The following is a 26,031-nucleotide window of genomic DNA, read 5'->3' as shown; positions in this document are numbered from 1 at the left end:
ATTTGAATGTTTCTGTTATTTTGTTTTTCAGAAGAGAGAGATAAATTAGAAAGACAGTTGGAAAACACAGTAAAGGAGTTGGAGGACCTTAAACTTAACCAGTCCCAAGTGCTTCAGCAACTACATCATCAAGATGAGGTCAACAGATCATTAAAGGAAAAGATTCTGCAACGGAAACAAAGCTATGAAGACCTACAAAGGAACTTGAACACCAAAAATGAATTGGTAAGAATAACCCTTGCACTATGTAAATATTTTGAATAGTTTTCTTGTCAGAAACAGAGTTGTCTATGTGAGAGTTCAAATGGCTGGAGATTTATGTTTGAGAGACAAAACTTAGGTGCTGCAACTTTTCAGAGTTGTTATTCATTGACCAGTTGTTCTTAGGTATTCTTTCTGTGGAAAATGTAAGTATGTTGAACCAGCAATCAGTATCGTTCATTTATAGTAACCAACTTGCTTGCGTCTAGTTATTTTTCTTTGTTTAAAATTTTGTCAGTTGATGAAAGGTTAAGCATCCTGTAGCTGCTAAATTGCTGATGTATTGAATCTCCTGCATTGTTGCTGTTGCAATAAGGGAAAAGATTAAATGCTTTTACAAAAACAAGGTGTGCATGCAAGTTCTATGTCAGTAGTACCCCTTGACTGTTATTTTGGGTAATGTCTGTTAGTTTACTTGTACTCACATCATCCTAAAAACTTAGCTCTGATAAGTATCTTTCATTGGTAGCTATAAAATGCAAAACTACTTGTGTGTGCTCAGTTGTGAGTAACCTGATGGGAACTTAATATATGGCTTTTATCCTGCCTGTTAGACTTGTCTTCTAAAATTTTATCCTTCAGAATCTGTGGGTAACACTTCTATAGCTGTTTCGTCTGTGAACACACACAGTAACCAGCAGCCTATTTCTATAGTGTAGTTTTCAGTGAAGTGAGATTTAGGAGCATATATTTTGCAGCTTAACCCACTCTTATCCTTTGGATGACAAACTTTGCTGGCTTCTTTCTTCCTTTAGCTGGTGTATTGGTTTGTCACAGTTCCCTTTCCGCAGAGCCTTTATTCCTCACTGAAGGTAGCCCTACTGTGCTCCTGGGTTGCATGTTCATTTTTATTTCTAGGATTTACTTGCATGTTTACTGAAGTAGGAACATTTCTGTAAAGTGTTCCAGTGAGACTTTATATTCATTGTGGGTTTTGGATACAATTTTGTTGACTTTTTGGTTTCCTTTGAAACACAGTTAACCTTTTGCATGACATATATCTGTTTTTAGAATCTTTCTTTAAGCCTTTCCTTTATTCCAGTCTGTTCTGTTTTCTTTTCCTCCATTAGTCCTGCTTTCCACTGTCTGTTGGAGTTTTGCTGCATGTTCTCTTTCAGGTATTCAGTGTGAAAAGTTGATTTAAAAAGAAATCACATGATGGACCTCTAGTTAAAAAAAAGCAATTCAAAACCTAACTAGCACCAGGCTAAGCTAGAGTGAAATGGTAGAGTCTATACACCTGACAATTGAGATACTTTGTTTCTTTTACAGACAGTGAGTGTTAATAGTTCTCACTGCTCATTAGTAGCAGTAAGTACATTTGTTACTTGGCCTAGATTTTGCTAAAGGATTGTACCCAAATTATTTTTTTTATCCTAAGTTAGTGACAAATTTATTTTCAAACCTTTAATGCGTGTAAACTTAAAAGGCCTTTCATGTGATCATTTGTGTTATATTAATTGTGGGCTTTTTGTCTACTCCTAGTCATCGTATTGTATCTTGTAATAAAGTTGCACTTTGATATTCTTGATACAAAACACACCATCTTAATTATTCTAATATGAGTTTTGTTTCAAAGTTGATGTCTTTGCCCTTCTCTCTACTGAATTGAAATTTGTGATAATGATGACACTTGCATGAATGCAGCTTACTTTGTTTACTGGTTTATTAGTTAAAGCAGAAGACAATGGAGCTAACCCGAGCTTGCCAGAAGCAGTATGAATTGGAGCAGGAACTGGCATTTTATAAGATTGATGCAAAATTTGAGCCTTTAAATTATTTTCCACCAGAGGTAATAATTTTAAAATAATGGATGTTTTCATTGAACTTAATAGTTTTTCTATAATTCTATTAGATACTGCTTTATTAAGAGTTATTAGTTACAAAACAGAAAAACTTAATTTTAAAATCGTAAGTTACAAGATTTGAACTAAACTGAATCTGAGCGACATTCACGTGTTGAATATTAGTATACATACCAATACATGTATGTTTTAGCTAAGTAGAGTCAGTGAACAAGTATTTCATTCTTACTATTAACCAAACAAACTATACTCCTCTCTTCTGGCTTAATTTTGGAGGCCCTTTCACTTGGAGAAATTCCACAAGCCAGAATGTTCTTGAGTTATACAGGGTTAGAAAAAAACAGGTTTGGTTTTTTTTTTCCTCCTAGTAGAGCTAACCTCTGTCATGCTTGCAAAGAAATTGTAGAGATGCCTGAATGAAAGGAGTCTGCATAAGAAATTTAAAGATCAGTAATCATTACATGACTTTATATATGTTGATTACAAACATGAATAATATTTTTAAGTTATGTTTGAGTAAAGTTTAAGTACAATAATGTAATAAACTAAGTACAATCTATATTACTATTAAGTCTAAAATACAAAGAAAAATTCCTCCCATTAAATATCCACTGGCATTTCCCCTTTGCAATAAACTGATCATATAGCAATTTGGTTTATTTGTTTTTAATTCTGTTACAAAATAATGAGAATGTTCAAGGCCAAACAGTCAAGTGTAGTCTGTTTGCTTCTAATTACTCTGATTTCAGCTTGGTTTTCCTTTATGTGCTTTTTAAGAGGCTTAAATGTATACTATGAGTTGGCTGCAACCATACTTCTGAGATAAAGACATATTGCTTAATACATTTCAGGATGTTGAACTTGATAATGTACCTGGTGAAAGCCCATACATTGGTAAGGCCAGGTATAAAAGAAATATGTTTATAAGAGAATGCTACATTGGTTACAAAGCTCAGCAGATGAAGATTGGAAGAATGCAACCAAATGAAGATGACTTCTATAGAAAACCCCAGCTGAAATTGCAGCTCCAAACTCTAGATGAACTACTAGAGGGTAAAGAAAAAAAGATTTGTTCAGGTAAGTTCTTAACTTTTAATAAATAAAAAATAGTATGTGTATCAATGTAGTTTATTCCACTGATTAAATGATACATATTTGACATGAGATGGCAATAGTGTGTCAAAGGCTCTAAGTGCTGTGATTTCCAAAGAGTGTACTTGATGCATTTTCGGTCAAAACTGTTACCATTTCTTTCTGCTGTTATTTTAAGATAACTCAGGATTAAAGGATTAAATATTATAGGGAGGTTTCATATTTTATGGTTTTAGTTGTATAAGACTCATTAAAAAAAACAATTTTTGAGAAACTAGAATGTATTTTATTATTATTGTTTTTAAAAAATGCATTCTGATTAACATGTTAACAGAAAACAGGCATACCAGTGTTATACAGAATATTATAATTTATTTTGTGGGGTTGTGTGTTTTTTTTATGCAGCACAAAGAACATTAGAAGAACTGCAAAGTGCAGCAAGAAATGCAGAGCAACAGGTTTTGCAGGTAACTGGGGAACTGCAACAACTGAAGGATGCTTTGGCTCAGAAAAAAGTATGTGAAGAAGTTGCTACATGAATAGCAAGGGAAAGCATTCTAACCAGTGTTGATGTAGAAAATATAACATATGGTTTTCTCCCCATGCTTTTTTAAAGGGGCCATTGTACATATGTAAATCCATTTGTCGTGCATCAGAAAAATCTTAAGGGTTTTAGGTAGCTTGTTTATAAACAAGTTGTCAGAGTTGTAGTGCAGTTAATAGCATCTAGGTGTGTTCCATGCAGTGCTGCTGCTGGTTGTTAACTTCTTCCAGAATGCTTTGGAAAAATGTAAATATAGATTGAAGCACTGCAGTAAGTGGACAGTTAAGGGTCGCTGCGTTACGCAGCAGGAGACTTGGATTTGAATTTGAACATACCTTCTCATTTGCAATAACCATAAGGTTATAGCTCCTTAATGGCTTAGTAGACAGAACAGCAGGTAACACAGTAATGGCACAACTTAATAAGCAGTGCTGGTGACCTGACGTACGTGTTCATGAGAAAGGAAGTTTCAGCTGAATCTCTCAATATAATTGTATGGATTTAATGTGTTCTGATTTATCAGAAAAAGCCTTTCAGGGAGGATTATAACTGCATATGTTTAGTTGTGTAGCAAATAATAAGCAACATAGCAACATAATGGGCAGCAAGAATTAATTTAACAACACTTATCAGCATTAAACTAAGTTGTATCTTCCATTTCTTCAACTGTCAAATTATTGCTATTTTTAGTCTTTAAACTTGCCTCAAAATCAAAGACCAGGTTTTCATATTTTATCTTCAGAAGTCATAACTGGGAGGGGGGAAAAAAAAGACATTCTGGATAGTCTTCTTAAGAGTGCAAGAAGGAATTACACAAGAGGCTTTTGAAGTTTTATTTGAAAACAAAACTTTTTAGGATGATGGTCCAGTTGAGGGTTCTGGGGTTTCCTGATATGGTAGACTAATGGTATGAAATTTCTACTTACAGTAAGTAAACTGTCTTTCTGTTTTCTCTTTTTGAGAAAATTCTATAATTTTTTGTTATCTTAAGAAAATAAAGAAGACATGAAACAATGAATATCTCATTTTTGGACAACTTGTTAAGCTAAACTAGCAGTCTGATTTTAACTTTAAAAAATGTTGTTGATCAGCTGTGTATTTTCAATTCAGCTGTTTTACCCAACCTCCTAATGCTATTTCCAGCTATCACAGGCCAACAAGGAAGACATTGAACAGCAATTGCATGAAAAAATAAAAATCCTGCATCAGCTACACAAGGAAGCTTTAGAACTGGAAAAACACTTGAAGAAACAGAAAAGAGAAATGGGGAAAAAACAGAAAGAGCTTGACTGCTTGCAGAGTTCTCTTCCTTCTGTAAATTCTGAAGGTCCAAGACACGTAAGTAAAACTGAAGTCTTAACTTCTTATGTACTGTATGTGTTCATGTACTGATTTTTAAAGGTCTGTGTAACTGCTACAGGCCTGTAGCTGGAGTTCTGCTTTGTCAGAGAGCTCTTGCGTTGGCACAGGTCTGTTTGCAGGAGGTCAGCAGAGGAAAGCTGTGTGGAGTAGCACATGCAGCTGCCCTGGCTGACATGGTGACTGCTTTTATTGATATTCCAGCTTGTAAACTGCGGACAGCAGAAGGCAGCAGCAGCTGTAGCTCAGCATCCTAAAAGTAGAATCAGTTTTCAACAAATAGTTCCAATTCTGGAAAGATGTATACTGCCGTTTTGGTGGGGACTAATGCCCTTTCTCTGCTGTCACAGATGTGCAGCTCTGTCATTACTGATGGGTTCAGCCAGGTCTCTGAGGTCACGTTACAGGTTTGGAGCAAAGCTGGATGCACCAGGAAGAGCTCTCGCCTGATAGTTTGTTGGGGTTTTTTTGGTGTTTGTTTTTTTTTTTAAATCTCGAGGGAAGCAAGATATTTGATTGTGAGTTAAATGTGGTCAGGTACAGCAAACGCTTGCAGAAATTTTTAATTGAATTGAAATTAATTTTTTAATAGTTCTAAAATAATGTCTTTTTGAATGAGAGCTTTTCTGCCCAGCTTGATGTTTTCAAGCGTGCAAAGAAAGAATTTTTATGCTTGGCTCCTCTTTTTTTTTTTTTTTTTTTTTTTTTTTTTTTTTTCCCGGCAGAGGCATGCAAACACTTTTAAAAAATGCAGTATTTCAAAACCCCACCGCCAGCACCGTTAACTCCTCCGGGCTGCCTGTAGCGGGCGGGTTGTACCCTCCCGGGGAGCCCCGCCCCTCCCGGGGAGCCCCGCCCCTCCCGGGGAGCCCCGCCCCGCCCCTCCCCGCCAGCCGCCCCGCCCCGCCAGCCGCCCCTCGCTTCAAATCGCAACACAGGAAGCGGTGCGGGGCCACCCGCCCGCGCTCACGTTGCCCAGCCCGCTGCTGCGGCGACGGGAGCGTTCGGAGAAGACGGGACACTACTTCATCGCTTCCTATGCTGAAGATACCGCTTCTTGAGCCAAATGAATTCTAGACCAGGGGTTGGGCGTTTTGCAAATGACACCGATGGAAGAAAAGACAAAGGCAAAGCTGTAAGTGTTCGGTTGTTCAAACGGCGCCCTGGTGACGTTCAGCAGCTGCAGCAAAGTGACTCAGCAGCAGCACCGGCGCTTAGGTTTTACTTGTTGAAATTTCACTTTTGCAAGCCCAATGGTGGTTTGTCTTTAACAAGATGACAGATTGTACTAACGTGACTGCTAAAAATAACTTGAGGTTGAATACGTTAAAAATATGGAAAGCTCTGGTTTTACCCATTACTTCTGTTACAGAAGCAACTTTATAATTGATTTTCCCAAGAACTTACACTTAAAAACTTGTGCAATTTTTTTTTGTAGTAGGAAAAAGGGTCTCTTTATCATGACAGTATAATTCTGTTCTGGTGAGTCATTTGTAATTTCAGCACTGTATTGTGTTGATAACCAAATTTTGTATACAGCTGAAACAGTCAGAAAAATTCATACTAAATGCATGAAGTCCTGACCAAAGTCTGTGTGAGCTGCATGCATGGTGTATTTCCCAAACATTAAAAAACCAAAAGCAAAACAAAACCAGCCTACTTCTAAGTAAACATGTGCTTAAAGATGGCCTGACTTGCTGGTGGTTCAGAGCGTTTTCCTTTGGGTGGTGACCTGACACATTCTGAAGCATCATGTACTCTGAAGGCAATTCAGGATGACAGGATTTAAGCTGCTGGAGAGAATCATGTTTGCTCTTGACTGAAAGAGGAAATGGAATAATGGAAAGGCTGGGAGAAAGGTAGTAGCTATGAGTAATGGTTTATAAATGTGGGCCTTGTTCATCATGCCCAGGCAAGGGGGAGACTTCTAACAATGCTGTTAGTCATACATAATGCTTGCCTATCTGGCATTCTTTGTGGGGCAGCAACAAGGAAAAATAACAAAAAAAAAACCCCAGTCATGACAACACGTGCTGCACTTGGGACTTTTACTGCCAGTAGTAAGATGCTGCAGAACTGAGCTAAAATACTGGTTTGAGTCTTTTAATCTGTGTTGATGCTGTCCCACTTTACCTTTCCAACTGTTAATTTACAGGCTCACATGAAAGCTCAAATACTGAGTAAAGAACAGGACTTTGATGTAATGAACAAACACTACAGACAGCTTGAGAGTCGCCTGGATGAAATGCTCTCTAGGATTGCTAAGGAAACAGAAGAAATCAGGGACTTGGAGCAACAGCTCACTGATGGTAAATTTTTCATTTTGTCTTACAGTATTTTGTGTATTTAGGATAACATGACAGTTGAATCGAGGATTCAGTTTTGTTTACCTTTGCTTAAATTAAATAGAGACATGTATAAGAAAAGATTGCAAAACTGTTCTTAACTGATCTAAAAGGACACTTTGGGTAAATTTTTTTTTAGTATGTTCACCTCACTTGTATGTGGTGGGGAAGGTAATTTGCAGGGGTTTTTTTTCTTTTCTTTTTTCTTTTTTTTTTTTTTTTCTTAAGGTGGGGAGAAGTTTTGGAAACTTAATATAAGTCAATGAACTAAATCTGTGTATACATTTACTGTGCAACTAGTCTATGGGAAAGTAAACATCCCAGAAAATAATATGAATATAAAAACTGAAACAAAATTGATTTAGGTGTAAAGGTAACAAATGTCATCTTAGGTGGGGGCAGGAATACACAAAGAACTGTAGTTTCTTTTTTAACTCTCCCAGTGGTCAGGTTAATACAGCAATATGGGAACTCCTAGCCTTTAAAACACAGGTATTTTCTGGTTGAATTTTACTTACTTCTTGTTACTACATATTCCAATAGGTGAACATCTTGAAGATGAAGGAATGCAGTTTTGTTTGTTTTGTAAATAAGAGGGATTTCTTAACTATCTCAAATTTTTTTTTCAATTTCTGCAGGTCAAATAGCAACAAATGAAGCGCTGAAAAGGGATTTAGAAAGTATTATCACTGGATTACAGGAATATCTGGAAAGTGTTAAGTGTCAGGCAAAACAGACCAATGATGAATGCAAGAAGTTGCAGAAGGATAAAGAATCTTTGCTAGAAAGATTGGCAGATCTAGAGGAGGAAAGAAACAACCTGGAAATAGTTGCCATGGATGCGGAAAATATGAAAAAAGTAAGGCTTAATACTGTGTTTCTTCCCAAATTCAGATAACCGAGAATAAAAAAAAAAAAGCCAATAACCACATTGGGAATAGCAAAGCACAGTTCCTTGGACAAAATAACTTTTTGATATGGTAACTTCAATTAGATGTATCCAAGTGTATTAAGAACAGAATTTAAAAACAGTTTCAAGAGACATACAGTAAATCTGTACCTTATCGAAGATCTCAGAAATCTGTACTTCATGGAAGGTGTCTGAGAAATGCAGGCTTCACCTTTCAGACGTTATTAAAAATGGGTGCACAGTTGGTATCATAGTGAATTGCGTTAGTGAAGACTCTGGACACTAGCTGGGAATGTATATGCTATTAGCTTGCGTCTATCATATCAGCCAATTACTTGAGAGCTGTCTTAGTATCCTGGTAAGCCTTTACGTGAACTTTAATATCAGGGGCAAATGTGTATCACTTTAAGCTATATCTTTCTAAGAAGTATAGATTTTTTTGTAGTCTGTAGCCGACCTGGTCTTTGTATGTAGTGCTGCCACTTAGCTTTAAGTTTCAGTGTTCAGTGATTAGCGTTAGTGTCCATTTTGATCTATCTGCTGTCACATTGATGATGCGTTCCTGAGTAACAGAGGAAGAGAGGCAGTGTACTCTAAGAAATCCTGGCTCATCTGTGTGCATACTTCTAAAATGAATGTAAAATTCCAGGAAATTAAAATGCTAGAGAGTGCACTCCAAGAGCAGCAAGAAATAAATGAAATACTTAGAGAAGCACAAAAGGACACCAGCATCTATGAGGCTGAACTGGAAGCCCAGCTAAGAGACAAAGACACTGAAGTCGGTCAGCAAAAAGAAGAATTGGAAAGACTGAAACGACTTAGCCAGGTAAGAACAAAGCTCTTGAGCTGCCAGAGGGGTAATCTACTCTAGGACGTGGGATGACCAAACTTTCCTTCATACGACATCTCCAATGTTGATTTGCAAATAATTTTTGGTTTAAGTGTGTCCCCAAATGGAAGGTGATACCAGTTTTCTAGGATTTATAACTTTTCATTGAAGCAAGGTACAGATCATTTGGGGACCCTATAGAGAGTATTTGGCATATTTGAAAGGAAAATAATAATGTGCATTGTTTTGGAAAGAGATAACTGTGCACCCGTCAAAGAAGTGACACTAAAGTGGTCCTGTGAAAAAAAAAAAAAAAAACCAGGTGAAAGACAGTTTGCTCTTGCTCTTTGTAGTAAAAATGAGTCTTATAGGCAATCTTTTTATTTTGTAATATGTAATAAAGTAATAGCTTTCAGCTGAGGAAGAGCAATGAATGCCTGAATTCATATAGTCCCATTTTATCTTACTGTTGGGGGTTCTCATTTGCATTTGTGGATGATGATGATGATGTACAATAACTACTGTCTTGGTTCAGTTTCCATTTGTCAGAAATCAACAAGTTGTTTTTTTGCAAGATACATTCCAACTACACATTCCAGATTGCAGGCAGAAATGAGAATGCAAAAAAGTAAAGTGTGGTGATCCATCCCAAACCCCTCCAAGTTTTTCAGTTTTGATGTTTCAGGAAAAACTTGGAAGGTCTCTGTGGAACACTGATAAAACGTAAATCTGTTAGTTACCTAGTGGGTAGCACACGCTCATACTAGGTCTAGATTAGAATTTACAATACCAATTTTGATGATGATGTTTTAGGAAAAACACCGGTTAGATATATATGATGTGATGTTGGGTTAATTTGGGATGGCTGGAGTTGTTCTGTTGGGGTTTTTACGAGGTGGTGTCATTGTTATAAGAATTACAGCTGTTGTATATTTGGGTAACAGGTTGGGGTTAGGAGTGGGGGTATTAATCTGAAGGTTTTCTGTGTTTGTAGATGGAACTGTCAGCTCTGCAAGCTGAACTTGAAAAAGAAAGGCAACTGTTAGAGAATGCTCTGATGAAAGTAGAAGAGAAGGAGCAGCAAAACCATAAGCTCCTTTCTCAGTTCAAACAATTGCAGGTGAAGTATTTATTGCCTTTAATAAGTCACTTGATAAACAGTATGATTTCCCCACTCCTGCAAGGGGAAAGCGATAAGGATGTTAAAGGATTCTGTATGAATCTTGTTTTGAAGTTCAGTAGTATTTAAGACTTCCTGACTTCAATTTTCCTGTCCAGAGACTACACCATGGTCTTTTATCTATTTTGGGTATTTAGATTGACCCTTGAAATCATTTCAGAGCTGCTCAGTAGAGGGGTTCATAGATTGTTACATGTATCTTAATTGCCCACAAGCTTTATCCAGTACATGTCAGTAAGAAAACTGTTTGGATACAGAAGAAAAAAACCTGATCCAATACCTAAAGCAGAACTTACTGCCTCCATTTAAAGTTGCAATTCTGAGGAATCTTGCTTACTTGACACAGACCAGTAATGACATCAAAGTACAATAAGCAACAGAGCTTGTGATCCTTGAACCCACAGGCATTGCGTAAGTGTATGGGAACACCTGTACCTTGATATGGTGTCACAGATCAGTGCCTCATTTTAACTGAGTTATAAACTGAGTGTTCCTCTTCCTAAAGCTTCTGAAAGGCTCGATTAATGGGATTTCTCTAGGCAAGAGTAATATGCTGGTGTTCAAGATCTCCAGAATGTGGCTGGCAAAGAGACTCCCTTGATTTTATTTTATTTTTTAAAGTGCTAGGTGATTTAAAGCAGTTTCTACCATTGTGGGAAGGCTGGGTTCAGTCCTTTGTATCCATCGGATCCCTTTTTACCATCTCACATACTGCTCAGGGGACACAATGACCACCAGGATAGGGCCTACAACAATCATCTAGTCCATCGGCCAGACCACATCGGGAAGAGCTTATAAAGGATCTTTGCCAGACATTAGTACTGTCACTTTTGCTGAAGCTTGCCAATGTGCAGAGAAGAGCTGAAGAGCTATGGGCTCAGGACAGATGTGATTCCTCAGTCTAGTGGCTGGCACAGTGTATGGATAGACAGTGTGATAGGCTTCTGTGTATCACTGGGCTTTTCTTACGTAAAGACAGTACTTCCTTAGTTTAAGGAAAGGATAAGATTGTTTTTGAACTGACATTGAAGTATTTTTCAACATATAAAGGAAACTGAAAGGCAAAGACTGTTTGGGGTGTTCTTGTTTTGTCGTTGATACTGGTTCAGGCCACGTCGGGGGGCAGGGGGGAAAGTCTGGACTGTATTTAAAAAACAGAAAAAGAAAACCAACAACCCCCCAAGCCCTGAAAAACCCAACATCAACAACAAAACCACCAAAACAGATCTAAGTATTAAAAATTCTAGCTTTTATCGTTTGTGCATTTGTATACTTAGTTGTGTGGATTTTATCTGTTTTTTCTTAGGGAGACAACAATCTCTTGAAACAACAGCTTAAAGATATTCAGAATCAGCTAAACCATGTGGTTGGTAACTTAATTCATCCTGAAGAAGTCTTAGCTCGTATAAATGAGCTCAAGCAAAAGCTTCAGACAGGAGTTGGAGAGATTACGTGAGTAAAATAGAATAGTTTTAGATTTGTTCATGTGAAATGGTAGTGATCGTGCCCTGGTACTCAGCATGGGTGAGGCCGGACCTCAAATACCGTGTTCAGTTTTGGACCCCTCACTACAAGACAGACACTGAGGTGCTGGAGCATGTCCAGAGAAGGGCAACAAAACTGATGAGGGGTCTGGAGTGCAAGTCTGATGAGGAGCAGCTGAGGGAACAGGGGTTGTTTAACCTGGAGAAAAGGAGGCTGACCACCTTGCTCTCTACAGGTACCTGAAGGGATGTTGTGGCGAGGTGGGTGTTGGTCTTTTCCAAGTAACAAGCAATAAGACAGGAGGAAATAGCCTCAAGTTGCTTAGGGGGGAGGTTTAGATTGGGTATTAGGAACAATTCCTTCACCGAAAAGGTTGTCAAGCATTGGAACGGGCTGCCTAAGGAAGTGGTGGAGTCGCTAGCCCTGGACGTATTTAAAAGTTGCATAGACATGGTGCTTTGGGACATGGTTTAGTGGTGGACTTGGCAGTGCTGTGTTAACGGTTACGTCGGGTCTTTTCAAACCTGAATGATTCAACGAGAGCAACAAGGTACGTATGCCACATCCTACTGAGTGCAACTTGGAGCAGTTCAGCCATGAACTTCAGCACCCTGTGGTTTTTAAGAGAATGTCACCTGAGCTCAGTAATTATATTACTGAGGGAAATGCACAGGCCTCTTGGGCTTCACTGCAAGGAACAGGGAAAACATCTTTCCCCTCTTTGGGGGAAGTTGAGCCAGGATGGAGGTCTGTCTGTGCAGTGTAACATGTTTAGTGCTGCACACCTGAATTAATTTACTTTGGATGTCTTGAACTTTTACTATTGTATTAGGCTTCATTATTTCACTCTCAGGTATCACAATTTAAAATTGCTGTTTTTTGTCTTGGAACCTGGATTGTTTCTCTTTCAGATGTCAGAATTCAGCTGATGTTTTAGGGAAAAGCCTTGTAAATCTGCAGAAAGAATTTAATGACATCCTTGCTGATGCTCAGAGGGAAAAAGAGAAAGCATGGGCTAGACAGAGACAATTGCAGGAAGAAATGGTATCCCAGCAGGAAAAACTGGAAGAGATACAGGAGAAATATAGACAGGCACGTATCAAAACAACAAAACCAAGAGTAAGACTTTCACCTTGGTCTAAAAAATGTAACTTGCCGCTGAAGGATCAAGTTTCACTACGGATGTAGCTTTGCTACCCTCCCATCTTGCAGAGGAGTGTAATTTTACTGAAGATAGACTAACACATTTGCTTGTTAGAAATAAATTTGACAACTTGCACCAGAGGAGGATGCAACATGTTACTTGTGATTAGAAAGAATACTAAACTAGATTCGTGTTGTGCACAAATGTATGTCATGTTGTAATTTTCATGATAAAGAAACTGTATAACCAGGCAGAAGCTTCTGAAGAGGGAAAACAAATAAATGACCACTTCATGCTGTGTATACTGTAAAATTCTTGTTAAAGTAGTGAAATTTATCAGCTCTTCTTGCTTGCTTTCGTGTTATCGCAGCCTTTGTAGGCTTAAAGGGTTTTTTTAAGACAGAAAAACTTAAAACACTCTCTTGTACTTAAGATTGTTTAAAATTGGGTATCTGACAGGACATACGCTCCTTTTGTTGGCTTTTGTTATATAAAGTTTGCAAAAAATGTTTCTTGGAGAAGGGTTTAATGTGGACATTTTAATGCACAAGCAGTTTTTTAGCTGTGTAATAACAAGGAGAGACCCACTTTTTGGTGTTCATGTAACTGGAATCTGATTTTATTTTTTTATTAATAGTATTTATGATTTTTGCGTGATTATTTGGTGAATTAGACATTAGACTCAGTAAGTCTCAGACAACAAGGAGTTCAATTATAGGTAGAAAAATACAGCCATCAATATTCTTAATAGAACACTATACATACCACTGCCAAAATAACTTGAGCACTTTTAAAATGTAAATGGTTACAGTGGCAAAACAGGTTTTTCCCTTTTTCTTTTGGTACAAAGTATGCTGGTAACTGCATTTCCTGAAAATTTGTTTCTTTAAATAATTAAAATAGCATGGCTTTTTATTGGGGAAAAAAAAAAATCTGGCTACTCATTCTGTCTTACTTCACTTGTAGGTTAAAGTTGCAAACGCGCAGAATAAGAACAAGGTCCATCAGTTAAAGAATGAAACTCAACAATTACGTGAAAAAATAAAGAGCATGGAAGAAATTCAGGGCCTTGCTTATCAACAGCTCCAAAAGGCAGATGAAGAGAAAAAGACAATGCTTGCTCAACTGGAAGAGTTAGAAAAAATGGTAGGAATGGCTAAGGACAAGTTCATGCACTGTTTGATTGCTCAGGAAAACAAGATTCAGTAACTTATGAATTATTTTGCTTTCTAGGATAGATCAAATACAGGAAGGAACACAAAGGTTAAATAATGTGGGGGGTTTTTTCCCTTGGATTTTATTGGTTGTCCTTGCTTTAGTTTTTTTTTTCCTGCTTTGCTTCTGTGCATATAATACAAATTGGCGGAGGGCAGGGGGGGAAGTCGTACCAAGAGAAAGCCTTTTTTCCATGCTGCTTTTTACTTAAAACGTATAAAACCTGTTGTTTTCCTGGTTTCAGAAAAAAATAGAAGATGCCAGGGCACAAATGCAATTTGTCAGTCTGCATAAAGAATTGAAGGAATTAAAGAGAGCAGTCAGCACTTCAGATAAACTGGCAGCCACAGAGCTCTCTGTTGCTAAAAATCAGCTAAAGGCTCTTCATGGGACTGTTCTCAAAATTAATCAGGAGCGAGCTGAGGTAAATCAACACTGATAATTAATTGCTTGTATACAAGTAGTGCTTTCTAATGCTATCAGAATGGTAGCAGTCCTAGTGTTGTGTTTTAAATTCAGCTTCAGAGCTTTATTTTGAGTTGTCTTGCTGCACAGGAGCTCTTGCTTCAGATGGAGTCTCATCTTGAAATACAGTAGATGATTGCTTGCATAAATTTGGGTGTGGACAGGTGTTCTTGCTGTATGTTAGAAGATGAGGGAGAGGCAAGTTTAATCTATTAACTGAAAGTCAAACAACATGAATACATTATGTAAGACAGAAAAGCAAAAGAAAGGATGATGGAAGTTTGTGCTTAAACTTCAAGTTTTAAAACTGGGAACCATTTTTGGCTACATACTAACATCTCTGTAGGCATACTATAAAGTTAAAGGAGAAACATGATTTTACATCACCGATTTCTGGAATTCTAGAAAAGACAGGTTGTGATACTTATCATCAGTCAGCTTTTCAGAAAGCTGCATGAGACAGCTGCAAGTTTGTGGAGTGGCATTGCAAACTGAAGCTCAAACTAAAATTTCAATTTTAGGAGATTGAGGAAACCAAAGAATTCTGTGCTGAGGCAGCTCGTGCAGCTCAGGATCTTGCCAGAGCAGAAGCAGAAATAGAATTGTTACAACATCTCCTCAAAGAAAATGAAGAACAAGTAGGTTGGAGTGATGTTTGCTCTATATTATGAGTAGGATAAAATAGATATATTCAGTGAGTTTCTGAAAATGCCGTATTTAGAGGTGCCTGCCCTGCCCTTCCTCAAGATTTCCTGTCACAGTGTTCTTCCCCTCCCTGATGTCTGCCAAAGAACAGAATTAAAATCTGACTGGAGTAGCAGACTTTTAAGGAAAACTATCACATGTTCACTTGAATGCCTTTACGTGGCTATGTCTGTAAACCTCAGTCATAGGACGGGATGGGAAGAACAATTTTGTTGCATCAAAGTGGTACATGCATTTTGCTGAATGAGTATTTTTGTAGGGGTGGATGGGAAAGTTTAAATAAGTTTTAGCGCAGTGTAATTTAAATTGAATTTGCTTTGATTTAAACTATATATTTTAAATATCTTCAGCGTGAAATGGAGAAAGCTGGTGAGGAGACTGTTGTATCAGGCACTCAGAAGTTTGAAACTCATAAATTAAATGAAGCTATGGAGCAACAAAAGGCAGAAATTGACCGTTTAAGACGGTTGTTGGATAATACCAGGACAGGTAATCTTTTCTCTCCAGTTCTTGCAGATAAGCACAGATGCAGAAGACTTCACTTTCCTCGCGGTATTTCTTGCTGTTTGATCTGAGAAGCTGTTCAGAGCTCTGCAAGTTTATTCTAGGAGAATAAACTGCTCAGAATACCTTCCAGTACAGTTCTACACAGCATACGTTCTGTCTTTCAATCACTGTGCTTCAGTGGCTTCTCTGTATCTATGTGTATTAAGCAAACAGCAAGACACAGTGCAGTTACGTGAAGTGTATGAGTCTTTGCTTTTGAAATATGAAGAAGGGAGGCTATGGATAGTTAAGGACCAGCCAGTGGCACTAGCATGTCTAGGTTTCTGGCTTTGCCAGTTGACATGGCACGTGATCTTTGGAAATTTAATTAGGTTTTTGATCAGTTTGAAAATCAGAGTGGCAGTGTGTTATTTTTCATTAGTTTGTATTAACAAGACATTTTACAACTATTTAGAAAACAGTAATTGTGCTGTGCATTCTGTTTCTACTGCTCTGGAACATTGTCAGAGTTCTCCATGTAAGGTGGTGTGGTTTAACCAGAGAAAAGAGCATCAGTTACCTGTATGTGAACTTTTGTTTCTACAGTCCTAAAGTGACAAACTTGCAAGGGCCAGTGTATATCTACATCACTATATAGTAACGTTTAGTTTGTTTCCCTGGCAATTTTTTTTAATATTGTTTCAGCTTAACAGGATAACAATGAGGGAAAAGCTGAATGCAGCATTTATGACTTAATTATTTGCCTTATAAGCATGTAAAACTATGATTAATCTACAGGTAGCAAAGATGAAATTGACAACTTACAAGATGAAATTGCAGCGCTCAAAAATGTGCTTTCATACCAGAATGATTATATCACAAGTATAGCAGATCCATTGAAAAGAAGGGGATACTGGTATTACATGCCATCCTCACAGGTCAGAAATAAAAGTTCTATTATGTGGAAAGCAATTTGATATGGGAAAGTCCATTATAAACATGCTAGGTCTGGGAGAAGCTTAAGGAAAAAGTACTAGCTGGCATGTAAGAGAAATACGGAAACCACACATATGCAAACGTTCCCTGATAAAGTCTGTTACTGTGTAATAATAGGAATCTAGTGCATGCAAAATTTGGAGACTGTTATTCACAGTGTAGTGCTGTAAATTCATTTGCGTAAAAGTTAAAAGGGGATGTCGCAGGCAAACATTTCTTGCAAAACAGCATTTGTCTGAATTTAAGATAAATATTGGTAAAATATATTTAGTGCTCACCTTTGAAGCAGCATCATGCTTGGAAGTGAGAGAAAGCAGAGTATGTATAGCCCGTTCTTGGGGGGGAAAAAATCAGTGCTTTAGAATGTCTACAACAGATAATTATTTTACATGATTTTTTTATTTTTAGATCAACATCTATGGATTTTTTTTCTTTAGGCTTCAACTCCAGCTTCGGGCAGCACAAAAGATTCTGGAGTTTGTTTACGATGTTCTGGCCCATTCATACTCAGAGGAGGGGGTGGTCAGGACAGGCAGTGCAGGAAGGAAGACTTGCCTGATCAAGGAGGATGTTGGGTTTACTCACCAGTCAGAAAGAGGTTGCACAAAAGAAATTCTGGTAAAGGTACGTCATTCTCGTGGTCTCAGAATGTTTAGGAGCATACTGAAGGTGGGCTTGCTTAAGAGTTCATAGTGAATTTTTTTTTTTATGTGCATGAGTGAATTATACATATTTATTACTGTTGAACTTGTTATTCAGTTTAAGCAGCATTTATTAGGTTTTTGTACATCACATAGTATTTGAAATGTGCCTTTGAAGAATGTCTTTTAATGAATAAGTGATTTTAAAATATATTTATTGGTTTTTTTAAAGATAGGAGGGCAAAAGAAGATGGTGAAGGAAATGAAGAAACTCATGATCACAAAGACCCTCCCTTTGTGCCACCACCTGGTACAGTTATTTACACAGTCCTTCCAGATGGTGCTCCTGTACCTCAGGGAACTGTGGTTTATGGGCCTCCTCCTGCAGGTGGAGATTCAGTTGCTCCTGGATCTGTTATCTATGGCCCACCTCCTGTGGGAGCCCAAGTTGTTTATGGCCCTCTTCCTCCAAACTTCACTGTCCCACTCATTCCTGTTGGAGTGCTTCACTGCAATGTGCCTGAACATCATGATTTGGTAAGATACAGAGCTGTAAGCTGCAGGGTTAACCATAGGCAACTGACTTAAGAATGGATTGGGAACATGTTAATGTATGCTTTGCCCCCCCAAAAAAAGGGGGGCCAGGGGGTGGCAAAAAAGCAAAACCTCATTTTCACAGATTAGGTCAGGTTTTTAGGAAAAAAAAAAAGTCCCTGCTAGGAAGGTTCTGGATCTGAGCGAGCTTGGTGATAAGAATGCTCTACCTTCAATGCTAATAGTTTGATGTTTGCTATCAGTACCTGCTCATTTGTTTCAGGAGAAGTGAAATAGAAAATAGGTCTTGATTTTTATTCTTTGTGTGTGTGTTTAGTTGGTTTTGTATTTCTTGTATGTAGGAGAGTGAAGTCTTGAGGCTAGAAGACACTGTGTATTACTTAAAGTCTCAGCAATACAAAGATAGATGGTCAGAGGCAGCTGAGCATAAATGCAAAAAAGTGGAAAAATTGCAACGAAACATTGAAGAACTTCTGCTTGAGAGAGAAGAGTTGGAACATGAAGTAGCAGAGCAACAGCAAGCAGCTCAAAAACAGAACAAATGCAAGTAAGGACCTTGCACTAGAATGCATTTAAAGTGAGCATGTGGAAATGCCTAACACTTTTTTTCTAATAAAAGTCAGTTTTGACAGTTGATGTAAATGGACTAGAACTTCAGGAGGCTCTGGGCGTCTGGCATTTTGTATTTTAATTCCATGTCTTCCTTCCTGACCTTTTAGGGACTTTATTGAAGGGTATAGTGACAACATTATTGCAGAATTTCAACTAGAAAAGTCTCTTAAACATCATGAAGATATTGCAGGCGAAATTGAGTGTATAGAGAAGACCCTTCTGAAACGACGAGCAGAGCTCAGAGAGGCAGATAGGCTACTTTCAGAAGCTGAAGTGGAACTTGAGAGCATGCGGGGGAAAGTAAGTAAAACCCTAACTCTTAAGCACAGAAAGAATTTGTCTTTTGCATTAAGGTTGTTTTAAGCAAAGGATTTTTGTTTAAATGCTTTTTCGCTTGGATAACCTGAAGCCTCTCAGAATGTTTCTATATGAAAATAAGTTGTGGGATAACTTGTGCTGAAAGAAAATGTTTCAGTCCTTGCCAAAGAGAAGCAAGATTTTCCGCTGCGGACAAGAGAGGAGAAAAGGTTCTGCTTCATGGTATAGAGAGGGAGAAAGCTCAAATGGAATATTCTAGCAAGAAGGAGGTTATCTGTAGACGGCAAACCTACAGGTTATGGATGTGGGAAGTATAACATGGGAATGTATTGTCTTAATAATCTTTAATTTTTGCTCTAGACTAAAGATGCTGTTCAGAAGTACAATTATGCCCAAAAGAGTCTGTCCCGTACTGAAACTAAAGCAAAGGAGCTAGAGCGAAGGGCTCAGAAAATGGCCCTTAAACTTGTGAGAGCAGATCAGCAATTAAGGTACGCTGTTCTTGTGAGTTTGTATGAAATGGGGAGAGGAGAACAAGATGCTTTCAAATACAAAGATAGTGCTTTTGGAGAGGGAGAGCTGTTAAAATGTTAATATGAAAAGGCATAAATGCTTCTTCAGGTTATTACAGGCAGATAAAAGGAATTTAGAACAGCGTAAGAGGGAACAAGAAGGTGTGTTGAAGGAAATGGACCAAATGGTGGCGGCAAGAGACTCTGAGTTCCAGTCATTAAACCAGGAGATAGAAGTGCTAACTGAAAGGTGAAGTATTTTTAATTTACCATAAGCTATATTAGACAAAATAAAGATGTCCTCATCCAATAAGTTACTTCCTAAGGTGTTCTTGTTTCTTCTGAGTTGTGTTTTATCTTCACTGTCAGTCTTCAGAAGCTTCAAGGAGATATTCAAGTTGCAGAAGGTAATGAAGAACATCACCTCCAAATCCTTGGAGAAATAGAAAGCCTTTTTCAGGGCAAGAAAACCGAACTTGAAAGATTGAGAAACCAGGTAAGGCTTATCTTACTAACTCTGGACTACTCATTTTGTTGGGTTTGTTGTAACTGAAAGCTGAGAAATCTTTGATTCTGAATTGCCTTGTCTGACTGAAGAACTTAATTTTTAAGTCTGTTTTAATGTTGGTAATTGTAAGTGTCCTTGTTTTGTCTTGTAATTTAGAAGTATGATACCAATCTCTGGCATTCCTGCATAATGCTACTCCAGAGTTCTCTAGGACAATCTTTACTAAATTTCAGAGTAAAAAACTTAGTTTTCTGAGGTACAGGACTGCACTGCCCAGATCAGAACTTAGTGTTTAGTATTGGCTTTATTATACAGGTTGAGCAAATAAAACTTAATTGCTTTGATGGGATCCTTACACATTATGCAGTTCAAGTAAATCTCTTGACAGGGAACAGTGTACTGCACTTGTGCATGTGTGTAGCTACAAAAGTAAAAGCCTTCAGATGCTTCTTCTGTTAAATTTCTACATTGTAGATTACTACTCACCAACAAGAGTTCTTGTTTCTGGAGCAACAGTTAAATCAAGGGAGAGAAGAGCTCCATGTCCTTGAAAACTGTATTTCTCAGAAGAAAGGTGACCTCAGAGGAGCAATTCAAGATGAAGAGACTGAAGCAAATGAAAAACTACGCCAAATAAGAGTAACTTTTCCAAATGAGTTTTCAATTTGTTCTGTCTCTGGAGAACAGGAAGAGAACAGAAGTATCAAAAACATCCCATAAAGTTTCCACAGAATCAGTTTTGCTTTCTATGACCTTCCAAAACCCACTGAAAAATAGAACAAGCAAATTTACAGTTTTGGATGACTAAGCGTTTGGTCCAGATACACAAATAAGAAGTAGAACTCACCAGTTACAGTAATACTTACAGAATTGGTCCCTTGAGAACAAAATTACATTAAATAAAAGTCTCTGAATGACTTACTGTTGCTGAGACAAGCTGCTGAAGCAAATCAGTCTGATCAGTGTGCGGGAAACACAACAAAGCTGGCATAAGTCAGCTCTCTGTCTCCATCCACATTTACTTAAAAAGCATCCTGTGCTTGCTTTCTGAAATAAAGACAAAGTATCGAGGTTAATTATATTTTGTGGGTTTCTTACTGGGGCTTCTTGTCTGACTTTGTTTTAAGGCCTACCTGTTAATTCACTTGAATGATGGCGTTACAGTCAGACTTGTAGATCAAAGTTTTTACAAGATTACTACTAATTGTCAGCAAGCAAGACTTTAACCTAAATATTTGGTATTTTTTGTTTTACACCATTAATTGTAACTATAAACTCTGGGATTAAATTTACCAGAACATCGGTGGCAGACTTTATAAATTTCATAAATAATTACAACTTCTATTTAAAGGAAAACTTCCTTTAAAATGGCAAATAATTAACACTGATACATTTCCACAGGAAATAAAACTACTTCTGGAAGAACTTAATAATGAGAGGAAAGAACTGCATGTCCAGATCAATGAGAAAAGAACACAGCTTTCCTTCATAAAGAAGGATATTGGAAAAGAGGAAGAAAATCTTCAAGGAATACTTGGGCAAATTACCAAGCATAAGATAGGTATGTCCCTGGTTTTACTAGATAGCATTTTGTGCAGATTGGAAAGAAATACAGTTAGAGCTCTTAGCTGTACATTGCTGCAGTCTTCTGTTCCTCAGTCCTTTTAAAATATTGTGAACAACTGCAGGGAGAGTTCCCTGTAATTCTTGTAGCTTATATAGAGCTGACAGATACCCTTTGCTTAATTTGAGGCAGTGCTCTGTGCTGCTTTGTGTTTGGGGTGGGGGTTTTTCATGCCGGAGAGAAATGTGAACGAATCCATTGCCCGGACTGATCTGTTAAGCTCACACTTGAGCACTGTGTGGTTAGGAGACATTAGCTAATTGTGCTGCATTCACAGCAGAATTAAACATCAGGGTGTGTGGGGAAATGGAGGAACCTCCTTTGAGACAGTTAACATCCTGTCAGACTGTGGGAAGTATAAGCAGTGGCAGTTTGCAACTTCTGTACTTTATCTGAAATGCCTTATTTCACTGTTTATCAGTCAGATATTCTGTCCCAGACTAACTCTCCAGGGAGCCGGCAGAGCAGGGTACCTAGGGACCTGCAAAACTTGCTGGTAGAACAGGACATAGTACCTGGTGTGTCTCACACAGCGGTTGAAAACGTGAAGAGTTTTTACAAGGGTGATATCAGTATAGTGTCTTTTAATTTTCCTTGGTGACTTTTTTTTTGCAGACAGAATATATTTGAGGTGCTTGTAGTAATGTTTTGTTTATTTCACCTTACTAGAACTGAAACATGTTCTGGAAATGCTGGAGCTTGAAAATAATGAACTTCAAGGTTTGAAACTACAACATGCCCAAAAGGTCAATGAGCTAGAAAAGACTCAGGCTGCAGTTCTAGAAGTAAGTATTTCTTCTGTAGCTAATACAGTAACTGGAAAAATAGATCTGCATGTTCTGTGGTTCTGTTCAGATCTGGGTAGCAGAGTCTCTACACTTTCAAATCAGTTTCTATTCTGATTTCAGCTTATCCAGCAAAGTCTTAAGTCTGCTTAGGCCTTTTAAAATAAGGGGACTTTTTTGGTGCCTGTAAGGGAGAGAGGGCAAAAAGACAGAAGGCTCTTCTGTGGCTGTAGAACCATGAATACTGTTTTCTTAGCATTAGCTTCCAGAGTCTGTCTTTTTTTTTTTTTATCTGGATTCTGTGTTCTTCCTTGCAAACAGTAAGTATGGAAGACAGTTTTCTAACTCAGCTGGATGATCTTCTCTACCATGAAAAAGCTATGTCAGCTAGTCTCTTTTTGATGAATACAGACAGACATTCGGCTTTGCTGCCAGAGGGCAGAGGGATCAGCAGCATCCCTTTGGCAGTCTCGAGGTAGCTACAGGATTGTTAAGTTAGTCCCGGATAGCCCTGCTTTACGCAGTTGTGCAGTTCCAGAAAATCTAATGTGTTTGCTAAGAGAGAGCTTTTATAAGCGTGTATAAGCAGACTTTACCTCTTCTCTTTTTACTCTTTTTGTGAAGGACAGGGAAAAGAAGGGACTGGCCAATAAACTTGACCCCTTTCTATTACTGTGATCTGTTAAAGTGATCACCTTACTACATTACCTGAGCATCTCACAGCACTTAAAGTGGTCATTCTCTCAAAATCCCTGTGATGAAGGGATGTGCCATTCATATGGAGGGGGTAGAAATGGTGGTTAAACAAGATGGAACAAAGAATACCCCCCTATCTTACAGTCCTCACGCTCATATTCATCCCAACCTTCATCATAAACACACAAATTAATCTGGCACTTTAAGCACTTATCCCTGTTACAATACAGCAGTTACAGAGGGTACTCTAGCCTGTGTATGATCTCTGTGAATGGAAGGGTTTTAAACTGCTGCAGCTGAAGATGTTAATGCTTGTTCTACTTCTTGACCATATAAATGTGGTGTTCGCAATATCTTCTGTTGTAGGAGAAGTTAAAATTGGACAACATTCAGAGATTATTTCAGTGTCAGCAAGGGGAAGTAGATTGGCAGGAGCAACTACTACAGAAAAAACATGAGGAAAACGAACGTCTGGTTTCTCAAGCACGCACTCTGCAAAGCAATATTGAGTCTTTGGATAAAGAAAAAGAAAAACTTGAAGATGACTGTCAGAGTTTGGAAAAGAAGTTCTCACAAACCAGAAGGTGGGGGGGGAACATGTGGGGGGTTTTTTTCTGCAAAGATCAGAAGGGCTGGGAAGTGCCTTGAATATCTGTTTATCCTAATTAAAAATACAGCTATAACTTTGAGAAGCCCAATTATACAGAGTATGCTGTTTCTTATATCCTGTGGCGGTTTTATTTTAACCATGTCTCCAGCAGGCTTACAGAAAATACTCAGCGATGGAGCTGATGAATGCAACAGCATTTATTGTATCATGGCAATGCAGTGAGAAATGTTATGAAAAGCGAAATGTTAAGTCTTGGAATGGGACAGCTGTCCTGCTCTTATGACTACTAGGTAGCATCCCCTTGAGCTGAGAGAACTTTTACTGAAATGCAGCTGTTTTCTAGTCCTCACCAAGTACTTCCAACAAACCAAGAATATGTATTTGCATTTTACAGAGACTTAACTGCTATTGAAGATGCGAGAAGAGCCGCCTTGTCCAATGTAGAAAAAATGGAACTGGATGTTAAAAACCTGCAGCAGGAGGTAGATCTACTGAGCAAACAAAAAAAGTCACTGGATGGAGGCATTATTGTTGTACAGAAAGATCTTCAAGGTAAAGATAAATTTTTGGGTTTAACCTGTATTACATTTTAAGAGAAATTGTGTTAAAAGACACGCTATACTGTATGACATCAGATATCCAATAAATTCAAATGTTCAGATATTTACAGGCAAAAAAAGTACTTAACAGGTCAAAAAGATGGAAACTTTCAAATTTTTTTCAAATTGCTGATTGAAAATCTCTGCCAATTATTTTCCTAGAAAAAAAGGAAGAACTAGAAACACTGAAAGGAGAATTAGATCACTCCAGGCAACAGCTTCAACTAGTAGAACAGGTTAGTTTTAGTGAAGTACCTACTTGTTTTCACATAGTGGGTAGGATCATTGCGCAGAAACGAGGGGTGTCATTTATTACAACAGTTGCAGTCCATCACCTGTTTTTCACCTAGGCACACTAGCTCAACATCAGAGCCTTGCACAGCTAATAAACAATGGTGAGTTTATTGCCATGTTTGTGCTGAGTTTGGAGTGATTTGGACTACAGTGGGTACCAAACCAAATTTCTCTTCTGGGTTTTCTGTTTGCGTGGCAGCTGTGACAACTCTCATAGTCAGATCATTTGTGCCAATTGGGAGTGTGTGGCTTTGCTTTGGTTTTGGTTGTTTGCTTTGGTGGAGATTCAGGTTTTGTGGATTTTTTTTTAGTTTTGAATTCATCTTCTTCCTAGAAAAACAATCCAGACCCTGGTTTATTGTTTTTAGGAAGAAGATACTCTTCTTTATTAAAAAAAAAAAAAAAAACCACCAACAAAACAAACAAAAAACCCAACACAAAACCCAAAACAAAACAGCATCTTTTGGCTCTTCATCTGATGGTTCCTGTTGTGTTAATTCACTCGGTGGCTAGCTTAAATGGACGGTGATCTTCAGTGTGATTTGGAGTGTTCAGTTACATTCTTTCAAATGCCAGCCTTTTAGCCAGAGCTGTTACTCTTACCCACTAGTTATGTCACTCGATTTTGTATTTTATATTGCAGGATTTGAAAGATAATACAAGGCGTCAGGATGAGTTGGTTAGAGAGCAGGCAACCCTGAAAGAAGATATCCTAGAGTATTTAAGGAAATGTAAGGATTGCCAAGAGAGACAGAAAAAGAGGGAGAACAAACTGCAGCAGCTCCAGGAAGAGATTGAAGAGAAAGAAACAGAGCTAGCCGAACAAGAAGCGGTAATGAGCCTGCCAGCTTCCCTCACTTTCTCTTGACCTAAAAAATAATGCAGGTCAAAAAGTTTTGGGTGCAAGTTTACAAATAATATACCAGTGCTTTAAGAAACATCGGGCCTCATTTTTAGAGGAACAGCAGTAAACAAAAAGCTTCAACATTCAGTTATGTTTTAGTGAAAACTAATGTGTAGCACAACAAAGTACTGTGTCTTCCTCCCTGGCAGGGTCATCTTATACTGAACTGGTAACAAAACTGCTGTAAAGTCAGCAGTGAGCACAAGAAGGGCTAACGTAGTGGCAGGCCCTGTGCTGCAGTGTTGTGTCTGGGCTGCTGGTGTAGCTGATGTGGGTGAGGAGATGGACTGGTACAGATCATTCTCTATAATGCTGGTCTGTCAGCTGCCAAGATAATAGCAGCTGGACATAGTTCAGAGAACTTCTTCCCATGCTGTTGGTTTCTTTTGGGAGATAAGCACACTATGTAGAGTACCTGAAATGATATAATGGATTGCAAATGAAATCAAAGCTTAACTCCAGCTGCATTCCACAATTCCAAAACCAAGCAGAAAAAAATCCAGGATGTTTTATCCTGGAGTTTTCTTCTGACTTTGAGTGGATCGTTATTGG

The 26,031-nt window shown here is 38.1% G+C and overlaps 1 protein-coding gene across 8 annotated transcripts in view; it reads left to right on the top strand.

The window, feature by feature from the left end:
• The window catches only part of CNTRL (centriolin), a 36,833-nt gene that overhangs the window by 5,801 nt on the left and 5,001 nt on the right, over window positions 1–26,031 (top strand). For 2 of the 8 annotated variants that reach the window (XM_056351870.1, XM_056351868.1), the window contains exons 7-36: window positions 32–225; window positions 1,934–2,053; window positions 2,918–3,143; window positions 3,564–3,673; window positions 4,846–5,040; window positions 7,217–7,370; window positions 8,045–8,265; window positions 8,966–9,142; window positions 10,140–10,265; window positions 11,632–11,777; window positions 12,722–12,902; window positions 13,921–14,100; window positions 14,414–14,593; window positions 15,156–15,272; window positions 15,690–15,828; window positions 16,624–16,763; window positions 17,259–17,445; window positions 17,695–17,999; window positions 18,359–18,564; window positions 18,737–18,929; window positions 19,308–19,438; window positions 19,569–19,709; window positions 19,829–19,955; window positions 20,442–20,606; window positions 21,369–21,528; window positions 22,261–22,376; window positions 23,439–23,656; window positions 24,077–24,234; window positions 24,444–24,517; window positions 25,219–25,407. In XM_056351870.1, the coding sequence (XP_056207845.1) occupies window positions 32–225; window positions 1,934–2,053; window positions 2,918–3,143; window positions 3,564–3,673; window positions 4,846–5,040; window positions 7,217–7,370; window positions 8,045–8,265; window positions 8,966–9,142; window positions 10,140–10,265; window positions 11,632–11,777; window positions 12,722–12,902; window positions 13,921–14,100; window positions 14,414–14,593; window positions 15,156–15,272; window positions 15,690–15,828; window positions 16,624–16,763; window positions 17,259–17,445; window positions 17,695–17,999; window positions 18,359–18,564; window positions 18,737–18,929; window positions 19,308–19,438; window positions 19,569–19,709; window positions 19,829–19,955; window positions 20,442–20,606; window positions 21,369–21,528; window positions 22,261–22,376; window positions 23,439–23,656; window positions 24,077–24,234; window positions 24,444–24,517; window positions 25,219–25,407 (4,976 nt within the window). Of the gene's footprint in view, window positions 1–31; window positions 226–1,933; window positions 2,054–2,917; window positions 3,144–3,563; window positions 3,674–4,845; window positions 5,041–5,991; window positions 6,197–7,216; window positions 7,371–8,044; window positions 8,266–8,965; window positions 9,143–10,139; window positions 10,266–11,631; window positions 11,778–12,721; window positions 12,903–13,920; window positions 14,101–14,413; window positions 14,594–15,155; window positions 15,273–15,689; window positions 15,829–16,623; window positions 16,764–17,258; window positions 17,446–17,694; window positions 18,000–18,358; window positions 18,565–18,736; window positions 18,930–19,307; window positions 19,439–19,568; window positions 19,710–19,828; window positions 19,956–20,441; window positions 20,607–21,368; window positions 21,529–22,260; window positions 22,377–23,438; window positions 23,657–24,076; window positions 24,235–24,443; window positions 24,518–25,218; window positions 25,408–26,031 lie in introns of those variants that run through there. The other 6 variants (XM_056351872.1, XM_056351871.1, XM_056351869.1 and 3 more) reach the window with 6 other exon arrangements.

Source organism: Falco biarmicus, chromosome 9 (genome assembly GCF_023638135.1).
Source record: "Falco biarmicus isolate bFalBia1 chromosome 9, bFalBia1.pri, whole genome shotgun sequence".
NCBI classification, from domain to species: Eukaryota; Metazoa; Chordata; class Aves; order Falconiformes; family Falconidae; genus Falco; species Falco biarmicus.
This window is presented reverse-complemented; position numbering and strand designations above follow the sequence as displayed.